Genomic DNA, 11,615 nt, shown 5'->3' with positions numbered 1-11,615 from the left:
TTTTCTCTCTTTCTCTTTCTCTATGTTAAGCACTCACATCTCCTCTCTGTCACTATCTCTGTCTCCAGCTCTATCTTTGCTTTGTCTTTTTTTTTTTTTTTTTGAGACAGTCTCACTCTGGGAGAGTGCCTAGTAGCTCACAGCAACCTCAAACTCTTGTGCTCAAACTGTTCTCTTACTTCAGCTTCCCAAGTAGTTGGGATTCCAGGCACCCACTGCAACGCCCAGCTAGTTTTTCTGTTTTTAGGAGAGACAGCGTTTCTCTTGCTCAAGCCGGTCTCAAACTCCTAACTCAAGGCATTCACCTGCCTTGGCCTCCCAGAATGGGAGGATTACAGGCATGCGCCACCACACCCGGCTCTGTTTTGAGCATGTGTTCTCTTTCCCTCTGTCTATTTTAAGCACTCATACCTCTCTCTCTCTCTCTCTCTCTCTCTCTCTCTCCCTGTTCTGGATCTATCTCTGTTTTCAGCATGTTTTCTCCCTCCATTTTCAGCACACGTTCTCTCTCTCTCTCTCTCTCTCTCTCTGTATATATATTTGGGGCACTCATGTTCTCTTTCCTTCTCTCTTGCTGTCTGTCTCTATCTCTGTCTCTCTCTGTTTCCCCTCCAGGCTCTCAGGCACGTGTGGACCTCTGCCCACCTCCATATCGCACTGGACAGTGGGAACCTGACACCAGCCCTGCCTGGAGGGACCACGCAGCTCCTCCTCTGGGGTCTCACCGCTTTCCCAGGCTCTACCCAGGAAACCGGGTGCAGATTCCCTCCGCTCTTGAGTCCCACAGACCTATGTGGGCGGTTCCCATGTGGGTTTCCCTTTCTTAGAGACTTCCAGCATCTTCTCCTTGTTTCGCTTTATCTTCCTTCCTCTCCCAGTCTGGGGATCTTTCTCAGTCTTATTATTTATCATCTCAAATCTAGGTTTATAACCCTGAGTTCTTTTAAAATTCAGAAGCTGCAAGAAACTTCATTTTCAGTTTTTGCTTCCTCGTCATCCCTTTGCTGAGGCAATAAATTCAGAGCAGACTCTCTTGAACAGGATGCGAGCTGTCAGGGGAAAAAGAAGCTGTGGCGGGGAAAGCACGTTAATATTTCATCACGGGCTCCTGCCAGACATGTAGGCGTGGGAGGGGGGAGAAGAAAACACTGGAGGAGATGTGACAAAATGTTAACAGAGGTGCGCTGCTTTCAGAAGATGGAAGTGTGAATGACTTTCTTTCTGATTTATATTTTTCTGAATTTTACAAAATTTCTAGAATGTATGTCACTTTTATCATCATACACACGTGCAAAATGTCAGTTCATCTGTAGTTTGCGTTCTATGCAAGTCCAATTTATTGCTTGAGGAATGACTATGCATTCGAGCGTAGTGAATACCACACAAGGGACATTCCAAAACAAAGGGACAGTTTACGAGATATGAAGCATACAGGGGGGTTCATTTGTACACTCAGTAGCTTGGCTTAGTCTCCAAAGGAGCGAGCAATGGCTCTTGTTATAAAGTTAGGACTGCTTTGCCAGTTTGAGTGGTGTACAAACCAACAAGCGAGCAACCAGGTAAACCTAAGACTTCATGATATACATACTTCCAAAAGAAGTTTTTGTTTCTTGAGGCGGCTGGGTTTTCTGTGGCTACATTTGATGGAAACTGGATTAGGAGATGTCTTAGGTAGGACAGAGCAGAGCCTGAGATGGGGATTCTTGTTCCAGTGGTATGTTGGGAAGTGGTCTCTGAGAGGGGAGGGAGAGAAGTGAGTTGAGGCAGAAAAAGAAGCAGAGTGAAGAGTGGAGCCTGTGGCTCAGTGAGTAGGGCACCGGCCCCATGTACCAAGGGTGGCAGGTTCAAACCCGGGCCCAGCCGAACTGCAACAAAAAAATAGCCTGGCATTGTGGCGGGCACCTGTGGTCCCAGCTGCTCGGGAGGCTGAGGGAGGAGAGTCGCCTGAGCCCAGGAGTTGGAGGTTGCTGTGAGCTGTGTGACGCCACAGCACTCTACTGAGGCAATAAAGTGAGACTCTGTCTCTACCAAAAAAAAAAAAAAGAAAGAAAAAAGAAAAGAAAAGAAGAAGCAAAGTGAAGAAAGGTCTGGGCTGGAGACTGGCTTCAACCTCTGCACCATTGATTATGCCACAGAGTTGCATCCACTATAAGGCGAAGGGTCTGTTGCAACCTAGTGTCACTCACACCTAACCAACTGGGGTTGTAGAAAACCTAGCATTTCTGAACGTGAAATTACTTTCAGAAAATTCCCTACTTTGGGCTCTGCTTCTAGGAGAACCAGCCTGGGACACTGGTGGTGTTCACATGGACTGGCCTGTGAGGAGGTCCAAGCTGGATACAGAGCAGGAAGGGGCTGAGAGACTGGAAGAGAGAAACGAGGGGTTAAGGCATCGTGTAGGTCAGAAGCAGGGGAGGAAAGCGCTATAAGGAGAGGAGGCTGTAGTCAGAGGAACGATGTTGGAGGCAAAGGGATTCAGAGTGTGACAAGGTCCAGCACCCGGCCATCTGGTGGGGGTGAGGAGGACAAGGTCTCTAGAGAGGTGTAGCCGCTGAACTGAGAGACTGGCATGCTGTCTGGACACGGTGATGGCAGGACTTGGGGTGGAGATGAAGGCTAGGGTCCACTGCCAAGTCTTCAGTGGGGAGGTGACCAGTCAGACCAAGGATGACAAAGAAGAGGGGAAAAGGTGGCAGAGTAGGGCTGTGCAACCCGCAAATCAGCAGGGATTTCTTACACAAGGAGAAGGAGAAATGAATAAGCCAAAACTTACTCATTCATCAGGTAGTGTCTGATACTTAAAGCACAGGGATCTGTACAGGGGCCTCAGCGCTCTTGTTCACCACGTGATGTAAACCAGATCCTAGCTGATATTGACTGAATGACTGGACCCATCCATTAATCTATATTTCCCACCGTGCAGTGATGAAGAGCACAAGCTTTGAAGTCAAACAGATCTGAATTTCGATCCCAGTCTCAGCCTCGGCGTTTACATGGGCGGTACTTTGGGGAGCTGCCGAGAGTTGGCACCGCACTGGCACGTGGCAAGTTCTCCACAAAAGGCCTCCGTTAGTAAAATCCTCGTCCCAGGAGAGCGCCGCGCCATCCCTGCGGGGTGACTGGGTGGAGGATGCGGGTGAGCGTGCTGGGAGGGTGGGGGCCGGGGGACTCCAGGCTGAGGTTGCGCCCAAGCCTCTGCGTCTCCGCGGGGCCGCCGGGCGGAGCCTCCTCCCGGTGGGGCGGGGGCCCTCCGTACCTGGATGACTGAGGGACCTGCCAGCCCAGAGGTGCGGCTGCCCCAGGCGCTATGGCGAGCTCGGCCCAGGGGTCGGGGTTCTTGCTCCAGCTCGCAGTGCTGCTCCGGACACTCGGGCCACAGGTGAGAGCCGGGACTGGCGCGGAATCTCCAAAGTCGCTTTTGCAGGGCGCAATGGGAGACGGGGCGCAGCGGGACCGAGTGGCGTGGAGCACCTCTCACCCCCTCGGGCGGGGGGCGCCCCAAGTCGCCGCTAAAGAATGAAAACCTCCTAGCTTCGGGGAGTTGCCCCTACAAACGCTAAGCCAGGGAGATCAGCCTGCGTAGAGAAGCGAAGGGAGACCCAGCACCCCGCTTCTTTGCAGGGAGGGCATGGTCTGGGAGAAGGGGACAGCCCAGGCCAGAACTTTTGAAACTTCTGAGGATCCGGGCTTCCTTTGAAAATACCATCAACTTAAGGGCCCCCTGTTGAGAAATGCACCTGCACACCGAGTTCTACCATTTCAGATGCTTCATAACAGGGTTTCCCTTGCCCACGACTGGATCCTAGATTCAGAACCTCTGGAATAAATGTGGGGTGGGGTCTGGTCCAACCCAGCTGGGATCAGAAGAGAGAACAAACTTACAGAAATGTAGCTGAAAGATAAAAGTCGTCCAGTCTAGAAGCCAGGTGTCCAGCCTGAAGTCCCCATAGGGTGAAAGGGCCCTGGAAGAGTTAGATACCAGCCCCAGCCCCGCTTCCAGTTCTGGGTCCCTTCCATGGTTGCAAAGACAGAATGTGAGCCCAGTATAGCCAGATCAGATGTCTCCAGAAAAAATAGGAATAAGAAAAATTAGAAATCTGGATTTTTTAAAGTGAAATCCTCCAATTTTTAAAATATTGGCAGCTAATTAAAAACAAAATTCTGAAACATTGCAATGATTAAACAAAATTCAGTTTCCTACTTCTTCCATAAACCATTCTTCCCCTATGCCCCTCTCCACATTGCAGATGACAAAATTGAGGTCCAGAAAAGAGAGGCTTGGAGGCAGTTTCCTGCCCCTCCACCAGACACTGGTGGCTCAGCCCTGGACCTGAGGGTCCTGGAGCAGGATGTGGCCTCTACAGGGGTGTGGCTGGGCCACCCGGATGTCAGGGTTCCTGCTGGGAGCTCAGCCTCACCCTGTTTGCTTAAGGAGGGGCTGGAGTGGGTGAATTAGCCTGGTAGGGCCAGATGCAAGGGTAGCTCCAGGACCTCCTGTAGCCTCCCCTCAGCCTGGGTTCAGGGGGCCTGCTAGAGCCTGGCACCAACAGCCGCTGGGCCAGTTTTGGGAGGCAGAATTGGATGTCCCAAAGGGGGCAGACAATGTGGCATAGGAGAAAGAGACCAAGCATTGGAATCACAGAGATGGCAGGTCAAGTCCCAGTTTTGTCTTTTATTATCTGTGTGGTTTTAAGTTAATTGCCTAACCTTCCTGAGCCTACACAATGGGGAAACTAATCATACCAATTTCCTAGGGAGGCTATGAGGGTCAATGAAGTAGTTTTGTAAAGCCCTTCCCAGTCTTCTTTGGAAAGCCAGAGTGAGTCAAGAGAAGAGGGAAAGAAGTGGGATTTGGACACAGTGAAAGCCAAATCCTCCCCCTAGAGCCTCGCCCTCCTCAGCTCCCACTATATCCCCTCTCTTGGGCCAGGGAGATGATGAGTAAAGCCAACAGCTCCTCCAACACCCTTTTTCCCCTTCTCTGTCCCCCTCTGGGGGAAGGGGAGTCACAGACAGCCTTGCCTAGGGTAGGGGCAGAGGGTGGTCCCAGACCTCTCAGACACCTGGCTTTATTTCCCCCTATAGGTCCAGACCCTCAGGCCAGAGAGCCTCTTGCTGGTATCCACATTGGATGGAAGTCTCCATGCATTGAGCAAGCAGACAGGGGACTTGCAGTGGACGCTGAAGGATGGTGAGCAAGCAGTCACTCCTCCCTCCTTGGGCCCCTAGTTTGGTTGGGTAGGAGATTCAACATGGCATAGAGAAGAACATGGGGTCTGGAATCCAGTCAACCAGTGTCACCACACCATCTGTCAGCTGTGCAGCCTTAAGAAAGTCACTTCGTCTCTCTGAGCCTCCATGCTCGATCTGGAAAGAATGATGACCCTACCTCACAGAGTTCTTGGGAAGGTGGCCTTACATTCATGTCACCAAGTGAATATGAGCTAAGCTTTTCAATGAAATCTTGGGCAGGGTGGGCTCCTCATGCTCCGTGTCTCTGTCCCTGCAGATCCCATCATCCAAGGACCAATGTATGTCACCGAGTAAGTGAACCTGGGACCTTTTAAGGAAGGGTAGCTGGGAAACAGGGGAGCCGTAGTTGTCTAGAGTTTTTATTTGTTGGGAAGGTATGTTGGAAGTAAGGGGAGAGAATCGGCTCTGGGTGTGATATGGGGAGGATCTTGGAGCTTCAAAGTGTCTCTTACAAGGACAGGCTCCTACTACCTGAGAGGTCAGAGGGAATGGGGGCCTTCATGAAAAGAGCACATGCACCCAACCTTCTTTCTGTTCCCTTTCTGCTCCACAGAACAGCCTTTCTCTCAGACCCAGCTGATGGCAGCCTGTACATCTTGGGGACCCAGAAACAACAGGGATTAATGGTGTGTTTCCTACAGTGCTTGGGGATAAGTGAGAGCCAAGGCTTCTATCACCTGGAGGATGGGGGGTGGAGGGGATGGAGTGTGGTCACAATCTGGTGTTCTACAGAGGCTGTAAATCAGGTCTCTGAGTACAATATGAAAAGGCTGTGTAAGGGAGCTGTTGAAAGGGCGGCGTGGGAGAAGCTCTGGTTGTGTCTGCAGAGCAAGCGGTCAGGCCTTTGTGAAGGTATCCCAAGAGCTTTTCCAGGACTCTGAGGATTTAAGGGAGAAATGTTTGTATCAATTAGCTTTTACTAAATAACAAATCACCCCAAAACTCAAGGACTGAATGACCAAACAATTTATTCAAAATTTGGTGGGATGACAATATAGGCTAGGATCAGCTGGGTGATTTTTCTGCTGCTCTTGATTCAGCTTGCTTGTGCATCTGTGTTCAACGGTTGGTCAGCTGGATAGCTCTGTTGCTGGGAGTTAGTCTGTTAACTGGCTGGCTTTTGACAGTGACTATTGACCATGTGTATCTCATCCCCTGGACACCAAATCTTGGCTTTTTCACATGGTGTTAACAAGGGACCCCAAAGCACCAAGAGCAGGCAAGCCCAACACACTCATCTCAAGCTTCTTCTATCACATTTGCTTGCCAGCCAAGCAGGTCACACAGGCAAGCCCAGAGTTCAGTTGTGAAGAAAAGACTCCACCTCTTTACGAGAGGAGCTGAAAAGTTACCTTGCAAAAGCCACACATACAAGGAGAGGAGGAATCTGTGGCCATTTTTCCCCATCAAAAGTCAGATGAAGGCTATTGGACATGACTCTGGATTTATTACAGAACATAAGGTGAAATGTGTTTTGTCAGAACTCTGCCCATGCCAGGGGAAGCCTGCCAGAAAGGTTTGTGATTTAGGAAGCTGAATTAATACGAAATTTTAGTGTGTTAATAGGCAAGGTCCCAGCTGCAAACCCATGGCCGACTCCAATAGGATAGTTTGAGGACATTTCATTAAAGGGATTGCTTACAAGGTGTGGGCAGAGTGTAGGAAGCCATAAGGGATAAGTATTCTATAAATCATAATAGCGGGGTGCTGTTGTCAGCTCTAACCCTGGGGGTAGAGGAGAAAACAGCTACCACAGCCTACAGATGGAGGGAGCTATAGTAAGAACCACCTGACGGGACCTGAGGCCTTTGGTGGAGAGATACTATGGGTCCATCATGACTCCACGGAGAGAAACCACATCATAGACTCCCTGATCTTACTCTGTCCCCATTATCCAAACCCAGCAGAAAGCCAGAGAGAGCACAGGGCACTCATAGTCCAGATGAGTCTTACTCCAGGAGAGAGCAGGGTAAAGAAGGGTGGAGGGTGGGTCTCCACTCAGCCTGAACTGGGACTCCTTCATGCTGGAACAGCTCCTCAGCCTGAATTGTGCGTAACAGCATGACAGTTTCATGTGAGTTTCTGAGGAGGTTGTCAGGCCAGGATCAAGTGGATTGTGTGTCATCTTAGCATTGGGTGTGCAATTTTCTTCAGTTCAAGACTCTTTGTAGCAAAGTGGCTAAGTGTGCTGGCTGTAGAACCTAGTGGATGAGGTCAAGGCCTGGCTCTGCTATTTCCTGGCTGAGTGACATTGGCCAAGTTACTTGGCCTCTCTGATCCTCCATTTCCTCACCTGGAAGGTAGAATTGATAATAATACCTAGTTCATTGGTTTCTATGGAGATGGGTCCACCTGGCGCAGTAAGTGCTCTGTATGTGTTTCTGTCTTTAGCCCTTCCTTTTCCCTCTCCTAGAAACTTCCATTCACCATCCCTGAGTTGGTTCATGCCTCTCCCTGCCGCAGCTCTGATGGGGTCTTCTACACAGGTGAGAGTCTCACCGGGCTGTGGGGTGCAGGTCCAGCCAGCAGGGACAGGGACCTAGGTCATGAAGGGCCAGCTGGGCACAGGACCCATACCCCCTCCCATGCTGTCTTAAAAGTGAACACACGGTCCACCTCCACAGGCCGGAAGCAGGATGCCTGGTTTGTGGTGGACCCTGAGTCAGGAGAGACCCAGATGACACTGACCACAGAAGGTCCCTCTACCCCTCGCCTCTACATTGGCCGAACACGTGAGTCAGAACCAACTGCCCTGGGAAGCCGCCCTTTTTGCTCTGCTCAGGCCTAGCCATTGCTATCCAGGTTGAATCCAGGCCAGTCAATCTGTCAGTCATCAACAAACATTCTACTGAGCACTGAACAAGGAGCTAGGGATACAGCAGTAAACAAGACAGCCTTGGTCTCTGCCACTGAGATGCTCATAGACTTCTGGGCCTCTAGACTGTGTGCTCAGGAACTCCCACCCCCACCAGATGCATGGTCCCTGGGGTAGAGGGTGGAGAATAATGTGGGTGTTTCTGATAATCTTGCTTCTGGGGCCCCCAGAGTATATGGTCACCATGCACGACCCAAAGACCCCGGCCCTGCGCTGGAACACCACCTACCACCGCTACTCAGCACCCCGCATGGACAGCTCGCCTGGGAAATGTGAGTGCCACCATTCTCCAGACCCACCTTGGAGCAAGGGCCCCAATTCAGGGAACCCTGAATGGCACCTCTCCCCAGCCACCTTTCTTGGCAGACATGAGTCACCTGGCATCCTGTGGGATGGGCCTGCTGCTAACTGTGGACTCAGGAAGTGGGACAGTGCTATGGACACAGGACTTGGGCATGCCCGTGGTGGCCATCTACACCTGGCACCAGGGTAGCCTGCGCCAGCTACCCCATCTCACACTGGCTCGAGACACCCTGCATTTCCTTGCCCTCCGCTGGGGCCACATCCGACTGCCTGCCTCAGGTCCCCAGGACACAGCCACTGTCTTCTCGTCCTTGGACACCCAGCTGCTGTAGGTGTTCCTGCCTGGGACCTGGGGAGGGAGACTGCTGGGGGTGCTGCTGTCTGGGCCCAATGGCCAGGCATAGTTTTCAGCCATGACACACCAGTACAGTCACATCAGGTGTCAAAATACATCAAGCTGGTTACTTACCAAACTGGATGGTAAATAACCAGTGCCCTGCTCTGTCCCATAAGTGTTCCCAGGACCCCCCAAAGAACCCTACTGTTCAGCGACTGACTAGTAAAATCTGTCCTGGGAGATGGAAATCCAGGTCTCAGCCTATTCTGATTGTTGTGCCTTAATTATCACTAAATACCACCCTATACACTTATTGCCTTAGCGTCCCCATTTTTAGGAACCAGTAGACAGATTGGGAAAATCAGGAATTGTCTATTCTTTTTTTTTTTTTTGAGACAGAGCCTCAAGCTGTCCCCTTGAGTAGAGTGCCATGGCATCACAGCTCACAGCAACCTCCAACTCCTGGGCTCAAGCGAGTCTCCTGCCTCAGCCTACCAAGTAGCTGGGACTATAGGCGCCCGCCACAATGCCTGCCCTTTTTTTTTTTTTTTTTTTTTTTTGGTTGCAGCCATCGTTGTTTGGCAGGCCTGGGCTGGGGATTCGAACCCTCCACCTTAAGTGTATGTGGCTGACGCCTTAGCCGCTTGAGCCACAGGCGCTGAGCCAGGAATTGTCTATTCATTCAATGCATCCCACAAACATTAACTGAGCACTGACTGTGTGCCGGTCTCTTGCTAGGGTCCAGGAACACAACAGTAAATAACCCAGCCCTTGTTCCTGCCTACAGGAATCTGAGTCTAGTAGGAGAGCTGGATATGTAAAGAGGCAATTATAGCATTGGGAGATGCAGGATGAGATGAGAGATGTACAAGGTGCCGTGGGAGTGTATAGCGGGGTTTCTGAATTGAGATGGGGGGGCAGGAAGCAGTCCTGGAAAGCCTCCTGGAAGAAGGGCTATCTAACTTGAAACCTAAAGGATGAAAGGAAAACAGGAGAGAAGAGAGAGCATGGAATTCATGGAAGAGAAAGAAATGAAGTAAGACTGGAACACAGATCTGTCTGGGCAAGGAGTAAGGTCTCAGGCTGTTAGTTAAACAGGAATCTTTTAGATTCATCAAAGGGTTTGGGCATTTTCTACTAACGGTAAGGAGAAGACGCTGGAGGGTTTTAGGTAAGGAAGTGATTTGATCATGTTTTCATTTCAGAAAAAGACAACTCTGGCTGCAGTGTGAAGGATATCTCAGAATGGTAACAGGCAAGAAATGTGATACTTTGTACTAGAGTAAAAACCCCAGAGTTGGAAATAAGTGGAGGGTAAGAGATATTAAAAGGAAAAACCAGTAAGAATTTGGTGATTAGAGGCTGGGCGTGGTGGCTTTTACCTGTAATCCCAGCACTCTGGGAGGCCGAGGCCAGTGATTTGAACTCTCAGGAGTTCAAGACCAGCCCAGGCAAGAGCAAGACCCTACCTCTAAAAAATAGCCAGGTGTTGTGGTGGGTGCCTATAGTCCCAACTACCAGGGAGGCTGAGGTAAGAGAATAGCCTGAGCCCAAGAGTTTGAGGTTGCTGTGAGCTATGATGCCAGTGCACTCTACTGAGGGTGTCAAAGTAAGAGTCTGTGTCAAAAAAAATAATTTGGTGATTAGGGAGTTTAGTGATTATGAGTAAGAGGGCAAGGGTCATGCTCAACTTTCTAGAAGCATATGGGTGCTGTCACTTTCAGAGGTAGGGAGAACTAGAGGAGGAGGGGGAGGAACAGGAGAAGGAGGTGGCACATGAGGAGATGAGATCATATTTAGAAAACTGAGCTCTTGAAAGAGGTCTGGGTTACACATAGATTCAGATGGAAATCATGACTATAGAGTTTGTATCAGTTTTTGATGCATAACAAACCACCCCCAAACTTAGAGCTTAAAAACAACAAACATTTATCACTTTTACAGATTCTGTGGGTCAGCTGGGTGGTTTCTCTGGTCTCTGCAGTCAGCTGGTGACTTTGGTTGAGCCTGGACAATCTAGGATGGCCTCACTGGCCTAAATCATAGTTGGCAGACTATCCAGCCTGGGGGCATTGAATAGAATGGTTCATTTCTACTCCATAAGGTCTCTCATGCCCCAGTGGGCTAGCCTAGGTTTCCTCCCATCCCGATCTCAGGGTCCCAGAAAACAATTCCAAAGGGTAAGCCTCCATGCACAAGCACTTTTCAAGCTTCTACTTGTGTCATTTTAGCTACTGTCTAATTAGTTAAAGCAAATCTCATGGCTAAGCCCAGAGTCAATGTGAGTGAGGTCTCTAGAGGGCAAAAGTACAGCAGTAACTGAAACTTTTCCCCCCACCATGGTTCACCCTTCTCTGCTTTTTCTAGGATGACACTTTATGTGGGGAAGGAAGAAGCCGGCTTCTATGTCTCTAAAGCCCTGGTCCACACAGGGGTGGCCTTAGTGGTGAGAGGGGACCTCTGAGTGGGCTGGAGAGGGGATGACACAGGTGAAGAGCGTCCCCCAGTCCTGGTTCTCCATCTTCTTTCGCAGCCTCGTGGACTGACCCTGGCTCCCACAGATGGCCCCACCACGGAAGAGGTGACTCTGCAGGTCTCAGGGGAGCGAGAGGGCTCACCCAGCACTGCTGTCAGATACCCCTCGGGCAGCGTGGCCCTCCCAAGCCAGTGGCTGCTCATTGGTGAGTCTGCCCATCTCAACTTTGGAATAGATGAAGATAAAGAATCTGTGAGCAGGCTCGGCGCCTGTGGCTCAAGTGGCTAAAGCGCCAGCCATGTACACCCAAGGTGGCCGGTTCGAATCCCCAGCCCAGGCCCGCCAAACAACAATGATGGCTGCAACCAAAA

General features: G+C 50.5%; 1 protein-coding gene across 1 annotated transcript in view; it reads left to right on the top strand.

Annotated features, from left to right (window-relative positions):
• Window positions 1-3,307: 3,307 nt before the first annotated feature.
• ERN2 (endoplasmic reticulum to nucleus signaling 2) overlaps window positions 3,308-11,615 on the top strand; it is a 15,986-nt gene continuing 7,678 nt past the window's right edge. The window contains exons 1-10 of the mRNA XM_003795845.2: window positions 3,308-3,379; window positions 5,086-5,191; window positions 5,510-5,543; window positions 5,807-5,879; window positions 7,667-7,739; window positions 7,878-7,985; window positions 8,299-8,400; window positions 8,495-8,759; window positions 11,136-11,214; window positions 11,302-11,449. Of these exons, the coding sequence (XP_003795893.1) occupies window positions 3,308-3,379; window positions 5,086-5,191; window positions 5,510-5,543; window positions 5,807-5,879; window positions 7,667-7,739; window positions 7,878-7,985; window positions 8,299-8,400; window positions 8,495-8,759; window positions 11,136-11,214; window positions 11,302-11,449 (1,060 nt within the window). The remainder of the gene's footprint in view (window positions 3,380-5,085; window positions 5,192-5,509; window positions 5,544-5,806; window positions 5,880-7,666; window positions 7,740-7,877; window positions 7,986-8,298; window positions 8,401-8,494; window positions 8,760-11,135; window positions 11,215-11,301; window positions 11,450-11,615) is intronic.

The sequence above is a fragment of the Otolemur garnettii genome, unplaced genomic scaffold (genome assembly GCF_000181295.1).
Source record: "Otolemur garnettii isolate 467f Iridium unplaced genomic scaffold, OtoGar3 scaffold00096, whole genome shotgun sequence".
Lineage (NCBI taxonomy): Eukaryota > Metazoa > Chordata > Mammalia > Primates > Galagidae > Otolemur > Otolemur garnettii.
The sequence above is the reverse complement of the archived record's forward strand: the minus strand, read 5'-3'. Positions and strand labels throughout refer to the sequence as shown.